Here is an 18364-nt window from a genome sequence, read left to right as displayed (position 1 = left end):
ACTAGCCTTCCTCCCACAATGTCCAATACTGTACTTCATATATATCCCCTTCTATGTATTGGGAAGAGTTTTGAGGCTGGGCAGAAAATCCAGATTCAAATCCCTGCTCATTGAGAACTGGGTAGCAAACATATACTACAACTCCCACCACCCCTGATCTTTGGCCATGCTGGTTGGAACTGATGGGAATAGTAGTCCAGAACATCTGGAGGGCACCATGTTCACTACCTCCAAATTACATGATTTCATAAATTATACAGCAGTCTGGACAGAATGTTTGATCAGTGTTTGCTGTGACAGACATTAAAAATGCCTAGGAGAGATGTCTATCTCTAAACTAAGGGACTCTTAGAATGTGCCCACTTACCGTAAATATGTCCCCCTGTCCCATTGTGCGTTTATTGCTGCAAACACGGATGAACTAGGACTGCCCCCCAAGCATGAAAAGATTCTGAGTGGCCTACTTCACAAGGTGGTTGTAAGAAGATTAACCCTACATGTGCTGCTCTGGGCTCCTTGGAGAATTTATAATATAGCTACTTGTCAAATCAAACATAAATAATTTGTTGGTCTCCATGTAATGTATTACAAAAGTGATATAGCTGTAATTAGAAAAGCAAGTAATGTGTTTCTTAGTTCGGCTGACACTGTGCTAGTTCAGGCCAATAAAAAATTTGAAACAGGTTTAGTACACTTGGACCAGCATGATTCTGTTTCACAAGGATAACTTTTCGTGATACAGTAGTGATTTTCATATGTGAAAAGTGACTAATATTACTTTATCTTAATCTTAGGCTTATAGAATTGATGCTTTTGAATTATGGTGCTGGAGGAGACTCTTGAGAGTCCCATGGACTGCAAGAAGATCAAACCTATCCATTCTTAAGGAGATCAGCCCTGAGTGCTCACTGGAAGGACAGATCCTGAAGCTGAGGCTCCAATACTCTGGCTACCTCATGAGAAGAGAAGACTCCCTGGAAAAGACCCTGATGTGGGGAAAGATGGAGGGCACAAGGAGAAGGGGATGACAGAGGACGAGATGGTTGGATAGTGTTTGTGAAGCTACCAGCATGAGTTTGACCAAACTGCGGGAGGCAGTGGAAGGCAGAAGTGCCTGGCGTGCTCTGGTCGATGGGGTCACGAAGAGTCGGACACGACTAAACGACTAAACAACAACAAGGCTTATAGTTGAGTATGCAGTTCAAATAAAGCCTGTAATTTGTACTACAGTTTGGAACACAGAGGGGAAAGTGGGAAAAGAACAGAAGAAACTACTGCATTGATTTTGGATTAGCTGATACTAAATAATGGAAAAACTATCTATATCTATTTCTTGACGCAAGTAGCACAGGCATTAGTGATTTCAAGACTGTATGACTATGGGAGCTTCCCTTGCGCTTGATCTTGAAACTGCAGTCGGTGCAGAATGCTGCAGCATGGTTACTGGCACATCTAACACCTCTGCTCAGAGATCTACGTTGCGTGCCAATTTGCTACTGGGTCAAGTTCAAGTTGTTACTATTCTGATATACAACCCTTAAAAGACTTGCAAGCTTATTTGCAGGATCGCCAAGCCCCATATGTGCCCACCTGACTGCTTCAAGTGGCACTGTTACAGGTGCCATACAATATTTGTCCCACAGTTTTAAGAAATCAACATCTTAGCATAGCAATGGCTTCACTTTGGAACTCCCTGCCTTCCCCTTTACTCTTTTCAGCACCTGCTTAGAAGATTTTTGTTTATATGCAAGCTTATCCACACACGGAGAATGCCTTTTAATCTCTTTTCAGCTTACAGTTGATTTTAATTCTTTCTTTGAACTACCAACCTCAGAGTCTGGATGGTAGGAGGCTCCCACAACCAGCACTGCTTGCGACCCATCAGAAACAACTTGTCTGTATATTGCTGCGTGGGGGCCCTCCACATTTTGGGGTGGGGGCCCTGCCTCTTCCAGAGTCTCTGGAACACTGGTGGGAGTTGGCAGTCCACCGACCAGGGCCAATGTAGTACCTGAGGCGAGCCACGAAATGGTGTCTCCCCTTCCCCGCTGGGGGAGAAGAGGTGAGTGAAGATCTACATCAGGGACATGGCTGATAATAAAGTGCCATATTGGGATTCTGCCACCTGAGGCAGTCACCCACCCTCATGGGTGGGCCGGCCAACCCAACCATATATGAGAAAGCCAGCAGTGATGAGCTCTTCTTCTTTGGCGATCACTCGTAGCCGAGTAATATTGTCTTCCATAAACACAGTTTTAAGAATGCGTCCGTAAGTGACTGCGGAGGCCAATTCTGGACCCACACATCCTTCCACAGTGGGGACATTGGTTTCCGGGTAGAGGGTTGATCACAGTGTGGATTTGCCAAGCGTGCCTTTTTCCTAACACGGTTCTCCCTTGTGTCCTGAGTTCGAGTGTCTTCAAAGCCCATGACACCTTTGGTAAAGGCTGTTCTCCAATTGGAGCACTCACAGGCAAGTGTTTCCCAGTTGTTGGTGCTTATACTACATTTTTTAAGATTTGCCTTGAGACAGTCTTTAAAACTCTTTTGTTGACCACCAGCATTACGCTTTCCATTTTTAAGTTCAGAATAGAGTGGTACCTCGGGTTAAGTACTTAATTCGTTCCGGAGGTCTGTTCTTAACCTGAAACTGTTCTTAACCTGAAGCACCCCTTTAGCTAATGGGGCCTCCAGCTACTGCCGGAGCACAATTTCTCTTCTCATCCTGAAGCAAAGTTCTTAACCCGAGGTACTATTTCTGGGTTAGCACAGTCTGTAACCTGAAGCGTATGTAACCCGAGGTACCACTGTAACTGCTTTGGAAGACGATAATCGGGCATCTGCACAACATGACCAGTCCAACGAAGTTGATGCTGCAACAGCAACCCAGGCCACAGCCCGAGTCATATTTCCCTGGGAGTAAGAGCTATTTGGACTGGCTGGGACTCAGACATATAGATATTATTAGGCTTGCGCCGTGAGAAGGGGAAGAGACCGACAGGCTCCCCTCTACCTCACGACGCGCCCATCACCTCACACAACCTGGGTGAGAGTCTGAGGGCAAAGAGCCACGTGACTCCCCTCGGCTGCCGGACGTGTGAGGCGTAAGCGACGTGAACCGAGAACCGAGGAGGGAGGACTTCACGCGCCCTGCCTCTAAATACGCGAAGGCGGGGAAGCGGACGCGTGAGCTTCGCCCGGGAGTGAGGCAGCGGGGGCGGGTTTAGAACCCGGTGCCTCGCAAAGTTATTGGGGCGCGCGGAAGAGCGTCGCTTCCCCATTGGGCGAGGTCCGGGGAATTTCGAGGAGGAGGCGGGGCCGGGGGGTTTCCAGTCAAGAGGGCGGTTGCCGGAATGGGGTTGTGTCGGGAGGCGTGGCGCGCGCGAGTGAGTGGCAGAGCCGGGACGGGGAGCGAAGGTACGGAGCGAACGTGTGAGGGCTTTGGTGGGTACCGTGGCAGGCGGGCGAGGAGGGGAGACGACGCGCAAGTCCCCACCGTGAGGGGGCAAAGCGCCCGAGGCTGAAAGGAGGGAAGGAAGGAAGGAAGTTGGGGACTGTGACTGTGTGTGTGAAGAAAAGTGAATATGACTAAGGCGGGGGGAGGGAAAGTTTGGTGACGCGGGGTGGGGGGCTGGGAGAGGGGGAGGTGAGGGTTTTATATCTCCCCGTATGAATTATTTTCTTTTAAACTATGTACAAATCACTTTTCTTAACGACCATTCATCTGCATTTATAAAGTATCCGAACTGGTACACTGACCTGTTCCAAATGGTTCACACTTAACATCGAGCTTTGCTAGGGTACTGTGTGAGGTAAAACTGAAGGAAAATATAATTATTCCCCCCCAAAAAACAACAACAACAACTGCTGTGTGTTTCTGAAGCTACGGAGGTTGTCTCCTCTCCCCTGTTCTTCTGAATGGCTTTTTCTTGGTTTGTGGAGCCTATCCCTACTACGCCTTATAAGCCAAACACCTAAAAATACAAAGTTCTAAACTTAGGTACTGTGGGATATACCGTAATTCCAAATAAATAGAACAGGAACCTGGAACACAGTAAACTGAACTGAGACGCTTTGGCACGTGTATTCCTGGATGTACTTTGTGTGTGTAGGTGCAAGGAGGATGTGGTGGGTGCATACGTCAGTTTAGAGTTTTGCAAGTGTGTTTTACCTCTGCTTGTTTTGTGATCAGCTGCTATAAAGCATGGTTAGATCACGTCCACGCCATTCCTTTAAAGCAGTCTTATACCACTTTAGCATACTTTCCCTGGAGAAACCCAGCCAGATGGGCAGGGTATAAATAATTTGTTGTTATTGTTTTGTTATTATCATCATCATCATCATCCCCGAAACATGCTGAGAACTGTAGTTTGTTAAAGCTGCTTAGAGTTGTAGCTTTGTGTGTAGAGTTGTCTCCTCACAACTTTCAGCATCCTTAACAAACTACAGTTCCCAGTTCTTTGGGTGAAGCCATGACTGCCGAAAGCGGTATAATACTGCTTTAAATGTATGGTGTGGATGTGGCCTATGACTATAGATTTAATTACGGTATCCACAATTGGCTCTGAACTTCCTGGTGGATAGGCAGTGCCACTCTGACTTTGCTCTGTGGCCAGTCATAGTTATGGGAGGGGGTATGAAATGCTGTGCTAAGAGGAGGCGTTCTTTGCTATTCAACTTGTTTCCTTTCTCCTTCAAAGAATCTAAGCTTATGTGTGGACAAGCCAGCGTCCATTGCTGACACCTGCTCTGCCCAACCCATTGAAAAAGTCAGTCTGGTGTTCTGAACTATGTTGGTCAGCTGGGTCTAGCTGCCATGTTAATTTCCCACAATGCTCCTGATGTAGCATCCAGGGCTACGTTAAAATGGCAGTTAGGCACAGCCAGAGGCATACCTAGACTCCCTTGTGTTTTTGGAAGGTGTTGTACATTTGGCCCATGCCAACGACCGGATTTCTCTGCCAAGGCACCCAGCGGAGGCTGCATGCCTCACCTGGCTGTGCAGAGGAGTTGCCTAGGGAGCTTGCAGATGGGTGGACGGGCTGCTAGCCACTCGTGCCAGAGTAGAGTGATGCAATTTTTGCACCCCCTTGGCGGTGGCCAACCTGACCAGCTCCTAGGGACGACCCTGGATGCAGTTGCTGCTGCACACTGTTGCCTAGCGCTATCAGGTTAAGCTGAGGGGCAGGCACTGATGGAGCACAGGACTCATCTGATGTCACTTTGCTTTATAGCTATGAGAACTGATCTAGATTTAACTTCAGATGTCCCCTACGATGGGGTTCTTGAATAAATATCCTCTGGATCCAGACTGTACTTCCATTTTACTAAATGTTGCAAAGTCTTCCAGTTCTTCCTTGAATGTGGCATTGTCCTAATTTATTACCTATTGTCTCTGTTCTACAGTGACAATTCTCTCTCTTTTAAAGAGCACTGAGGCCTTATTTATGAGACCCAGAGTAATGCAATAGGAGAGGTATTTATCTGACATATCAGACAGTGAACACAGGCCAAGGATCTGTCTGTGATCACTTGTGATGATCATGTCTTCCTGAACACCCTGGTGCTGTAATGTGTAAACAAGACTTTTTAGAGCTTTCCTCCATAGAAGGGTGATTACTTGGAGGACAGAATTGAATTAAACTAGAGATGACTTGTATAATAAGTACACATGGGCAAAGAATTCCTGCATTGCAGAGAGTTGGACTAGATAACCCTCCTGGTCCTTTCCAACTCTACAATTCCATGATTCTATGAGTCTATGGTTACCCTGGCTTGGCTTCCCCCACCTTTTAAAAACAGTTGTTTGAGACCCGGTTTGCTGAATAAATATTTGTACATGAACTAAACAGAAGTTTAGAGATGGCTACTTGAGATACTATTTTGTGTACAGTCTAGCCTAAGTGGTACAACAGCATCAAATCTCTAATCCTACCTACCCTGGCTCTGTGCCAGCATCACTGACAGTAGAGAACTCTAAATGTCTGCGTAGCACATGCTGTTCAGGTTAGTGTCTGAACCCATTGACCCCATGTTAGCAGTTCCATGCAAACAAATCTGATTTGGGGATTTAGGCAGTGCTTAATTTTGAAAATGAAGTTGCTTTTTTTAAACACACACACACTCTTCCTCAAAATCTCAGATGTATGGAACATTTGTTCCTCTGTACATTTATTATTATTTCCTCATGTTTATTTCCTACCCTTTATGGAGCTCATCTCATTCCTGGATGGGGGTGCCCTCTTTATTTGCAGAGCTAGGTTCAGCTGAGAAAAAGCGACCAGCCTGAGGTCACCCAGTGAACTTCGCAGCTCAAGCTAGGATTTTCAGTCCCCAAATCAAGTATATGCCAATGTCACTGTCTTCTTTATCATGGTTTCATCTTCATGGTTGAGCCTTGGCAAGTCTAGTTAAGTCTTGGAGTTAGGTCGCTTGCCACTGCAAAAGAATGCAGTAATAGAACAATGCCTTATTAATACTTTAAAAGTCCATTCCCTGATTTCTTCCTGCTCACTAATCACTCCTTGCTTTGTTCAGATCTGTGCTGTTTAATTTTCCTACCTAGTTTGAGCCGAGACTTGACTATATCTACACTGTAGTTAGGATGGATCGCAGCCTTGTGTACCATTCTGGCAGGAGTGGCATGGGAGAATCATATCACTCAAGGTAACACAGTCGTACCTTGGATCCCAAACGCCTTGCGAGTCAAACGTTTTGGCTTTCGAATGCCGCAAACCTGGAAGTGAGTGTTCCAGTTTGTGAATGTTCTTTGGAACCCAAATGGCCAGTGTGACTTCTGTGACTTCTGATTGGCTGCAGGAGCTTCCTGCAGTCAGTCGGAAGCTGCGCCTTGGTTTCTAAACATTTTGGAAGTCGAACGGACTTCCAGAACGGATTCCGTTCGACTTCCAAGGTACCACTGTATATAAATAGAGCCTCTTGCAGCATCTTCATAAAGGAATCTGGACTTCTGCACTCCCATTTTTTGTCCAGCCCTGTGTTTCCCAAATACCTGTTTGCCAGGTAATGGAACTGCAGAAACTGTTGACATAGGGGAGGCAGGAGGCTGTGTAACAGTTTACTATTTGCCCATTCTCTCCCATGATTGCTACAGCCAAGTACTTTCCCCTCAAGTCAAATTTTTGGTTTGAGCCTCTTTAAAGGGAACAGTGGATGTGAAAGAGTAGGCCCACTCTTTTAATTCTTTTGCTTTATTTCATTTTCCTGTGGAGTACTTGATTTATATATTTGTACAAAACATATTTTCATCATGTGCCTGCTGTACTTCTCATTCTGTGGGTTGTCTAAATAATAAAAGTTCTGAAAACTAGCTTAGCCTAGTGAGAGCCGCCTCTTTGCTCCACTATTAACTTGTTTGGTGGCCTTGGAAGGTTTCATTGCTTCTGCTTAAACATTCCTCATAGAGTTTTCAGGAAGATGAATAACTACCGTAATTATTTTACATACATTAGAAGTAGTGGGTACTTCAGTAAAAAGAAAATTAATCCCAGCTTTTAAATTTTATGTAGTTTCTATACTTAGGTAGAAAACCAACTATTATTAATGCATTGGCCACAGTCTAGCAGACTTTCTCCCCCATGCTTTTCAACATCTACATGCAGCCGCTGGGAGAGATCATCAGGGGGTTTGGGCTGGGTGTTCATCAGTATGCGGATGATACCCAGCTCTACCTCTCTTTCAAATCGGAACCAGTGAAGGCAGTGAAGGTCCTGTGTGAGTGTATGGAGGCAGTTGGAGGATGGATGGCGGCTAACAGATTGAGGTTGAATCCTGACAAGACAGAAGCACTGTTTTGGGGGGACAGGAGACGGGCGGGTGTGGAGGACTCCCTGGTCCTGAATGGGGTAACTGTGCCCCTGAAGGACCAGGTGCACAGCCTGGGAGTCATTTTGGACTCACAGCTGTCCATGGAGGCGCAGGTTAATTCTGTGTCCAGGGCGGCTGTCCAGCAGCTCCACCTGGTACGCAGGCTGAAACCCTACCTGCCTGCGGACTGTCTTGCCAGAGTGGTGCATGCTCTGGTTATCTCCCGCTTGGACTACTGCAATGCGCTCTACGTGGGGCTACCTTTGAAGGTGACCCAGAAACTGCAATTAATCCAGAATGCGGCAGCTAGACTGGTGACTGGGAGTGGCCGCTGGGACCACATAACACCGGTCCTGAGAGATCTGCATTGGCTCCCAGTACGTTTCCAAGCACAATTCAAAGTGTTGGTGCTGACCTTTAAAGCCCTAAACGGCCTCGGTCCTGTATACCTGAAGTGTTCTGATAATTATACACAGAAAATATTTTGACAGGTTTCATACATTCATATGCTTTATGAATGTTGGTTTGCTTCATTGGTTAAGAACATGAGCTCTTAGCTAGACGTCTGTAGTACTAATGTCATCTTAGTCCTGCTGCTGTTTCTCAATGTGTATGGAGACTTGTATAACGTTGACAGTAAGTGCACTGTGGAAGCAAGCAGACCACAATAAGCACACATACAGCATTTTTCCCTGGGTCAAGAGAAACCTGTTCTGCCTCTAGCAGAAACTAGATTTGCACAGCATCAATTGGCCAGCTCTGGTGCAGTGGTTAAGAGCAGTAGACTCGTAATCTAGTGAACCAGGTTCGCGTCTCCGCTCCTCCACATGCAGCTGCTGGGTGACCTTGGCTAGTCCCACTTCTCTGGAGTCTCTCAGCCTCACTCACCTCACAGAGTGTTTGTTGTGGGGGAGGAAGGGAAAGGAGAATGTTAGCCGCTTTGAGACTCCTTCGGGTAGTGATAAAGCGGGATATCAAATCCAAACTCTTCTTATTCGCAAAGTCACATTTTCCCCCTCCCTTCTTGGAGCAGGGATTTGAGGGCCGTTGTGTCAATTGCAATGAAGCTGTTTAAAAGCTTTTTTATGGTAAGAAACGTAAAATACTGAACAAAAATTAAAACAGATAAACATAGAAGGTATTTGAAAACAAAGCAGACAGTTTTTCTGAAGCATGGGGCAGAGGGTGGGGAACAGTGTTGGATCCAGAAGCTTTTATATGTGTTTTTACAGGGGTGGAAGGTGCAGAGCTGGCATTGCAGCAGAAAGCCCACACCCATTCCTGTTTCAATGCATTTTTGCCTTGGACTTAGTCCCCATCTGTAAATATTGTGGAGATAACCTAATATCCTTACAGTGTTGTAAGGATCAGAGATTGCTGTATGTGGAGCATAGTGAGAAGAGTGTTATTTAAATAATAAGTATTATCAGATTTCTCCAGTTGGGAGTTGGGTGCTGTCATAAAGTCATATCTGAAAGAATAATAGCATTTATATAGCATTTTAGGGTGTTCAACGTGCTTAGTGAACTTCTTGTAATTTTACAAAAATACCTGTGAGGTATTATTGCATAACACAGGCGGGGTGGGGGCCTGAGGCTGAGAGAAGAACTTGCCTAAACCCTTTGTAAGGGTAGCCAGCATCGTGCCCTCCAGATGTTGTTGGAGTCCCCTCCCCATCAGTTTCAGCCAGTGTGGGCAGTGGTCAAGAATTATGGGAGTTGTAGTCTACCAACACCTGCCTGAAGGGCGCCATGCTGGCTACTCCACCCTAGTGAGTTCATGGCGAAAAAAGATTCAAAATAGGGATTTTCTGATTCGTAACCTAGTCTATGATGTACCAGCTCTGAAATACACACAATTCCTGTAGCTCAAGATACCCTACAGGATTTTAAAAGGTTTTAGTCCTTGTAACAGGCAGGCATGGTGAGTTTTCCTTCCTCTTTTAAAGCAGGGTGGAGTAGGTATGAGCCTTAGGTGCCAAGTAATGGGCAGAGGAGATAGATGGCAGTTGACTATGTGTCCTTTCATGCTGCTGCCTGGGATGTGTGTATAAAGGGCAAGGCATCTCTGTGGTTTGTTTGGTATGTCTCTGGTGAAATGAGAGGGTGGAGTTTCTGTAGAAGATTTTGTGAGCAGAGAGTACCCTGCTTATTATGGGTAAGGAAAGCAGCATCCTTTTCCTTCTCTTTGGATTCCCTTTCTCATCTTTCTAGGCTATATCAGAGATCCTATAGAATGAAGCCCAAATTTCATAGAAATGAGTTTTTTTGGACAGAGATGTTCCCAGGGTTTGCTTTGTTCTGTGGCGTTCCTCCCACGCTATATATCGACTAGTGACTCATCTTCCTTTACAGGATCGGTTGCAACAGCAACTTGTTCGGGGAAATAAAAACAAAAAACCACTTCATTTTCTACTGAAAGAGACTTGTTTTAGCATTCAGCTTTATTTTGGAGTGTCTTCAAAATTGCGGGAAATTTGCCACCCACAGAACAGACAGGGTTGCCACTAAAATTCAGCGTGTATGTCAGCTTGGCCTCTGGTCTTGAATTTCAGGGCTAAAGTTTCAGGACAGTTTCAGGCACTTAAAATTATATGTTGGCACCTCGGAATCTTGACACTTTTTACTAGCTGTGTACAGGCCTGTCTCTTCGGAATGTGAAATAGAGTAAACAAGGACAGCAAGAAATATAATGCATTCTGGTTTGGAAAGAAAAATAAAAAAAACACACGCCAAACCTGCTTCTACATTTTAGCTGCTTTCCCCCTGTCCTACCCCCAGTTTTCTGCAAACTGATGGAATTATTGCTATCTGCCAGTTAAAGTTACAGAACTTTAACGGAAAGAATTCGAGCATTATTTCTCATTTGAGGGTGGCCCTTGTGTTTTAATTGGGTGGAGATCAGGAGCTGGAGGCTCCAGCTGCTTAACCAGAGGCAAGAGAAATTTATGGAAAGGATGGCAGCTACAGTGGTGCCTCGCAAGACGAAATTAATTCGTTCTGCAAGTTTTTTCGTCTAGCGAATTTTTCGTCTTGCGAAGCACGAAATCCCATAGGAATGCATTGAAAATCAATTAATGCGTTCCTGTGGTCAAAAAAAGTCCAAACAAAGCCAAATTTGGTACAACAAGAGTTTATTAACTGCTCTTTAAAGTCACACATACTGTAAAGAGCATTTCAAAAATTGAAGGAACAATAAATTAAGTTTCTAAACATGACAGAAAAACATTTAAAAATCAACAAAGTGTACAGTACATTTTCTAAGACTCTGGGGGACCACTCAAAGAAGGTTCCTCTTCCACTCTTTGTTTCTTGCTGAAGAACCTGTCCATGGTCTGCTGCTTTTTTTAAACAACAGCAGAGTGGCCCAATGGTCACAGAAAATCATAAAAATTCAAAAAAACACCACACAAGCTTCCAGATTCTTGCAAACCCCTCCTCAACTGTTCCCCCAGCCACCCACCACACAGAAAGTAAAACCCAGATTTTTTTTTAAAAAAAACAGCAGAGTGGCCCAATGGTCACAAAAAATCATAAAAATGCAGAAAAAAACCACACAAGCTTCCAGATTCTTGCAAACCCCTCCCCAATACCAAGTCTTTGAATTCCAAACACCCCAACCCAAAATCCAAAAACCCCCAAAAAAGTTTCAAAAGTTTAATTTACCAAATGGCTGCAAAAGAAGTTTTGGAAAAGCTTCAAAAATCACCAAAGTCTTCAAAAACCTCAAAAAAGGTTACTACACCGCGTGCTATGAGTTGCTCCTTGAAGTCAAGTCGCAACTGCACCTCTTCAAGCAATGCACCCTGGGTATTAATGGTTTTACGAAAAAGGAAACAAACTTGCAAGACGTTTTCATCTTGTGAAGCAAGCCCATAGGGAAATTTGTCTTGCGAAGCACCTCAAAAAACGAAAAACTCTTTCATCTAGCGAGTTTTTCGTCTTACGAGGCATTCGTCTTGCGGGGCACCACTATATTATCATGACTTGCTGGAAGTCCACTTCGGAGATGGACCCCTCTCCCTGTGGCCGTCCTGTAAGGTAGACTAGAGCAATATGATCTTCATCCATGTTGAAATTTTCAATTTTCCCCTGGCTATAAAACAGGGGAAGCACCTGCAGCTTCCAATCCAGTAAGCACCTGCAGCTTCTGAAGGTCCTGGAGCAGCAGAAGGTCCTCTGCATCCACCTGGCATCCATGGACATTCTGCTGCATAAGGCTGTTTAATGTATTCCTGGGTCACTGTCCTTTCTCTGCATCTTATGCCTGTCCAGATGCTGTGGACTCTAACTCCCACCATCCCCTTCCCCTCTCTTGACATTAGCCATGCTAACTGGGTCTGATAGGAGTTGGGAGTCTGACAGCACCTGGAAGGCCACAGGTTCCCCATTCCTGCAGTTTTATGTATCCATTTGTGGCTCATAAAATATGATGGGGGTCTGTGCAAATTGTCCAAGCCCATTTCTAATCAATGTATGACTTGGCTCTCAGTATCAGTGTAATTCAGCCCTTTGTTTCTGTCTAAAACCCCTGGAAAGCCGCCACTGTGGAACAAGGTAGATTATATTAGATTAGGTGGACTATTGGTCTGAGTCTGTGCAAGGCAGTGTTTATATGCTCGTATTGGTAACTCAATACAGTTGTACCTCAGGTTAAGTACTTAATTCGTTCCGGAGGTCTGTGCTTAACCTGAAACTGTTCTTAACCTGAAGCACCACTTTAGCTAATGGGGCCTCCTGCTGCTGCTGCTGCGCCGCCGGAGCACGATTTCTGTTCTCATCCTGAAGCAAAGTGCTTAACCTGAAGCACTATTTCTGCGTTAACAGAGTCTGTAACCTGAAGCGTATGTAACCTGAAGCGTATGTAACCCGAGGTACCACTGTACTGTGGAATTTGAGTCATTGTCATTCTATTGTGTTTTATTGTGGGTTGGGGGAAAAACATTTTGATCATCAATATTTTCCTATTTCAGGTGTACTTATTAAAATGTCAATGAGCAGGATATTATCAGCAAGCTTGGGAACTGTCTGTCCTTGTAAGAATGGAGAGAGGAATTATTTGTCTGAAATATAAATGGTGCGATAAAGAGAGAACAAAAGTCCAACCAGATAAGACAGGGCAAAGACTGTTGTAGGTTTTTTAAAAAATCTACTTTGATGCATAATTCTAACCTAGAGTTGCTTTATGACATACAGTGACAGAGAATAGAAGCTGGACAAACCTGGCTTGGGAATTCAGCATCTCTGGATGTTTTGGGTCAATTTGAGAATACTGGCCAGGTTCTCAGTTGAAAATACGTACCTGATAGTTGGGAAACCATGTCTTTTGCTATAATACAAGCTGTGCCATGTTCATTTTGAGCTTGAAATTTGTGTGTATTGATCATTATGATATATGTAGCTTAACCAGAGTTAACATTTACTAACCCTGGAGTATTAGTTATGGTCAGACAAAAAAATCATAAATTATTTGACCTGAGAAACAGCAACGGTGCTGTTCCTTGTTAAAAATAAATCATTAATGATTTCCATGTACAGAAAGTTTTCTGCTTATACAGTGGTTGATATCTGGAAGGCTTCCAGAGCTAAGTAAAAATATGGTAAAAGGTTAGTCCCCCATTTCAGTAGCAAAAAACAAAAAAAGTTTTCAAGAAGTGAGAAATAGACACACACACCACATTACTGATCTTTCTCTGTTTTGTATGCAGATTTATATATTTCTGTGTTGTTCATGTTCTCTATAATGAGAAAGGACCAATTGCAGGGGTGGGGAACCTCCAGTCCATGAGCCAGTGTTGGTTTACCAGGTGGTCCAATTTGGCCTGTGAGGCCATTTCCCCAAACTTCAACTGGCTGGTGTTATCTGATGGGTGGGGAAGGGAGATTTCATGTTGCCTGGTGTTTCTTTGCCAGCCGCATTAAATGTGCATTAAATGTCATGATGACACCAGATGCACCAGGTGGATGACTGTGCTCATCTGTCTAAGTTGACCTGTAGGGTAAGGGAAGAGAAAATCTGGCATGCTGGGCCAAAAATATGCCCCACTCTTGCCCTGTTGCAAGAAGGCAGCATTGTTTTTATGGCATCTGTCAACTGGGTGAGGTGATCTGTTTGCCTGGATTGCTGTCTGGAGAATACAGTGGTCCCTGATAATACAAAAGCTGGTCATCCTTGGTTCTGAACTTATGGTCTTGTCTCATAAAGATAATTTAAGATTTAATCCATCAAGTAATGTGTTTTGAGAAGTTCCACTTTCTCTGATTGTGGTTTTTGGGGTCCTGGTTTTATAACCACATAGGATAATATGTGATAGTAAAAGTAGCTGAAATGATTAATACCATAGGTGTTGTGTTGGCTGAGTTTTTAGATGTGTGATGTTTGACTAAAGTGGCTGTCTCTCGGGGATAAGATCAAAGGAGGGAACTATCCAAAGAAATTGGAGGGCTTCACACAAGGAAGAGCTCGTGTTTTTGAGCTTTCCATACTTGTTTTCTTTGACTTGCATATGAACTCAAATTTAACACTTTTTGAGCGACTGTAAACCCATTGACTTAATACATGATTATAAGAGTTCATGACTTCAGTTGTTTATTTGCAGTGTTGTTCAAACCAGTAGCATACTGCCTGTTTCAGCAAACACTGAAACTTGTTGATATCACAAATGAGCACAGGCAGGTAGGAAAGGGGCTAGATGCAAATGCTTTGCATGCAGATGGTCCCAGATGGTTCCAGGTTCAACCCCCATAAATTCCAGTTTAAAATACATCAGGTAGCAGGTGCTGGGAAGGACTCCATGCCTGAGGTCCCGGAGAGCCTGGTGTCCATCAGAATAGTCGAAAACCCCTCTGAACTGGTATAAGCAGTTTCTTAGGTTCCTATCTACAAAACATTCAAATTTAACCAGTGCTTAAACTCATCATGCAGTGTACATTCCTTGACCTTCTTTGAACAAGTTCTGAATCTAGAACTAAAACAACAGCAAAAGAAACCACTGCTGTCATTCTCTGCTCTTAGATAGGCTTTCATTAGTATTTGTCTGAATTTACTGTGATGTTGCTGCTGTTTTTAAAGCCAGTTTGCACTCTGCTTTTCTTTGAATTTTAGTGCAGCTTTGGTGTTGCCTGCTTGATATCAGTTGTCAAGCTGTCATAGGGAATTCTCAAGCTCCTTATTAGCTTAGGAGAGGGGTGGGAAACCTGTGGCCTTCCAAATGTTGTTGTTGGACACTAACAGTAATATCAGCCCCAGCCAGCATTGGCTCCAACCAGCATAGCCTATGGTCCGGGATGTTGGGAGTTGCATTCCAGCAACATCTGGAGCGCCACAGGTTCCCCAAACCCGGCTTAGAAGTCCCATAAGATAGAAGATATGGGGACCATTGCTCTAATCCAGTGAGGGTGATGAACATCCAGGAGTGCAGTTTTTATCCTTGGCTTCCTTCTCTTTGCCAGATTGCTATCCATCACCTGAGGCTGGGTGCTCAGTGCCCGTTGTTGGGTTGCGACTCTGTATACAGTGGCTATCAGGATTCCTTTGTGACTATGTAAGCCATTGCACTTAAGATGAAAGCATGGATGGATACCTTGCTTTTAAGCGAGTGCCCTGAAGGTAAAAGGGCTGATGGCCGCAGCCCACTAACCTTCCGCAAATTTGAGCTAATATGTTGGAAGCCCTCGGCCTTGTGAGGTTTAGAGCAGCTGGCTCCCTTTGTCTCCCCTGTCTCCATCCCTAGGGTAAGTGTGACTGGTGCCAGTGCCCTTCTTCCCCAGCCAACACTGTCAATGTTGTCAGATGCTACCATTGTTCTGGTGCATGCACACCTTAATCTGTTGCTGCACATGAGGATCTTTTGATCAGGGTTTTTGTGTTCCAGTGATATCCCACAGAAATGAGAGAATGCACTATTTAGATGAACGAATACATAGTACCCTTCATAAGCCTCTAATAGTAAGCGTAATACAGAAACCCTAATGAAATAAATGCCTAATCTTTATTTCTTTGTTCTAGAGCTTTCCCGCCTTGAATAACAACACTAGCTCAGATTGGAAGCTGCCAAGAGGCTCACTGCATCTCTTCTCCAAAAAATTTCAAATGGACATAGGTAAGAAGCTTGTTGGTTATGTTCTTTTTTATTATTCCAGTAGACTTATACAGTATTGTTGTAGTTTCTAAAACACTTCTAGGTTTCCCTACCAAAGGTCTTCTTTCTTTAACATGGCAGCCTCAATTTTTTGTTCTGCTTTGGGCTTTTTCATACAACTCTGTAAAAGAATTGTGTAAAATTGTGTAATCCATGTAATGTTCCTTAATCTAGGCAGAGGAATACGAAGGAATGCTTGTGTGATTTGGCTGTAGCCTTTTTAGTATTGATGGATCAAAGTGATATTTAGGGCATGTGTTCTTTGGCTTCAAACTGGTATAAGAAAGTGAATGTCTTATAAACAGATAGGTTGTATTTTTTTGAATAACATGTTTGTGTTTTATTCGTCTATGTGCCTTTCCACTGATAGTCTCTGAGGCAGCTCACATAAGGACAATTCATAAGCATCAAATGCACTCTGTCTTATATCCCTTTGAGATGGTTTACTAGTTAGCTCTCATGGTTTGTGTTCAGTATTTATTTTTCAATTTTACATAAGCAACTCATGGATCTGGGAATTAAAATAAAGCACTTCCCATTGCCCCTTAGCAGTCAACTGTAAGGCCCAAGGATTTATAAGTTTTCTGTCACAATTTTATTCCACCCTTCTTTCAAGGAACTCTCAAGGATATGGGATTATTTGGTTGTTTTCAGGTTAAGTGGAGACATATAGGATTCATTACTGAGTGAGAATTGAATTTGGGATTCCTATTTTCAAACCCATTGCTTTTATCAATGTGACATCAGTTGAGGCTGTGACATACAAGTCTCTTGTGCCTAGAAACCAGGCAAGCCTCCCTGGAGGGAAAATCCACAACTGTGACACCACAGCCCCCAAAAAGCCCTCTTTTGGCTCAGTTCCTGCCTCATCTCATCTGATAGGGGTTTCTGGGAGAGGGCCTCAGATAGGTTGATGTGGGTGAAAACAGTCCTTTGACAGTATTTGGATCCCAAACTGTGTAGGGCTTTAAAGGCTGGCACAAACACTTTGAAGGGTGCTCAGAAATGGGTTGGATGCCAGTGAAGCTTTATTTTGGTTATATAACTTACCAATGATTAAAGTCTATTGGGTGCATTCTGAACTACCGTATTTTTCCATGTATAAGACTAGGTTTCCCCCCTAAAAAATAATGTCAAAAATTAGGGGGTGTCTTATACATGGATACATCTCCCCTCATTTTCTTAAATCTGAGTCCCCCAAAATAGGGGGTGTCTTATACATGGGGGCATCTAATAGACGGAAAAATATGGTAACTTAAGCTTTTGAGCAGCCTTCAAGGGTAGGCATACATACAATGCATTGCAGCCGTCTGTTCTGTTAATTATTGGTGAATAATAATAATAATAATAATAATAATAATAATTTATAATTTATACCCCGCCCATCTGGCTGAGTTTCCCCAGCCACTCTGGGCGGCTCCCAATCAAGTGTTAAAAACAGTACAGCGTTACATATTAAAAACTTCCCTGAACAGGGCTGCCTTAAGATGTCTTCTGAATGTCAGGTAATTGTTTATCTCTTTGACATCTGATGGGAGGGCGTTCCACAGGGTGGGTGCCACTACCGAGAAGGCCCTCTGTCTGGTTCCCTGTAGCCTCACTTCTCGCAATGAGGGAACCGCCAGAAGGCCCTCGGCGCTGGATCTCAGTGTCCGGGCTGAACGATGGGGGTGGAGATGCTCCTTCAGGATATGAACACCTGTGTCCAGCCATCTCTGTGGAGGAGGGATGACAGCTGGCATATCAGGCTGAACTGGTGAAAAGGTGCTTTGCGCCATTGATGCCATTTGTGTTTCTGGCAGCAAATCTAGATTAAGGAGTAACTTCAAACTGAGGAGCTGATGCTTTTGGTTTGGGGGTTACAGTTCCATTCAGAACAGTTTGGACACCATCTTCCTTATAGAACTCATAATTACAAATTTCACTGGGCAGTTTGCACCACTGTCTTAGTTGTCCTATTAATAATTGTGTATGTCTGTTGGCTGTCACAAAAACAGCAGAACCCTCAAGTTATTCCATGTGCAGAATCTTCACATTCTAAACATTTTATTGGTATGTTTCTGCACCTTATCTATCTGCATACTGGCTAGTATTGCTCCTTTCCTGGCACTCATTCATCCTGGGACTATAAATGCACAAACCTTTTTTATCTGTTAAGAACTAAAAATAGCATACTTGTAGTTTGGACTGTAATTATTCTTTTTTTAATTGCTCACATGGGATAAGATTTATAAGATTTATTTTTATAGCATATAATCTGCCTTCCTTTAATTTTAAAAAAAGTTCACAATGTTGCACTCATTTCACTGTTGGTAGTAGAATACAATCACTGAATAGGCCTTGAACCCAAATCATTTTTTGCTGTGTGTAACATAGCCTTGGACAAAGGACTTCATG

The 18364-nt window shown here is 43.8% G+C and overlaps 1 protein-coding gene across 1 annotated transcript in view; it reads left to right on the top strand.

Annotated features, from left to right (window-relative positions):
• The first annotated feature begins 3338 nt into the window (after positions 1–3338).
• The window catches only part of VDR (vitamin D receptor), an 86208-nt gene continuing 71182 nt past the window's right edge, over positions 3339–18364 (top strand). Inside the window, exons 1-2 of the mRNA XM_053374467.1 lie at positions 3339–3417; positions 15835–15928. Coding sequence (XP_053230442.1) covers positions 15919–15928 — 10 coding nt within the window. The 5' untranslated portion in view covers positions 3339–3417; positions 15835–15918. The remainder of the gene's footprint in view (positions 3418–15834; positions 15929–18364) is intronic.

The sequence above is a fragment of the Podarcis raffonei genome, chromosome 2 (assembly GCF_027172205.1).
Source record: "Podarcis raffonei isolate rPodRaf1 chromosome 2, rPodRaf1.pri, whole genome shotgun sequence".
NCBI classification, from domain to species: Eukaryota; Metazoa; Chordata; class Lepidosauria; order Squamata; family Lacertidae; genus Podarcis; species Podarcis raffonei.
The sequence above is the reverse complement of the archived record's forward strand: the minus strand, read 5'-3'. Positions and strand labels throughout refer to the sequence as shown.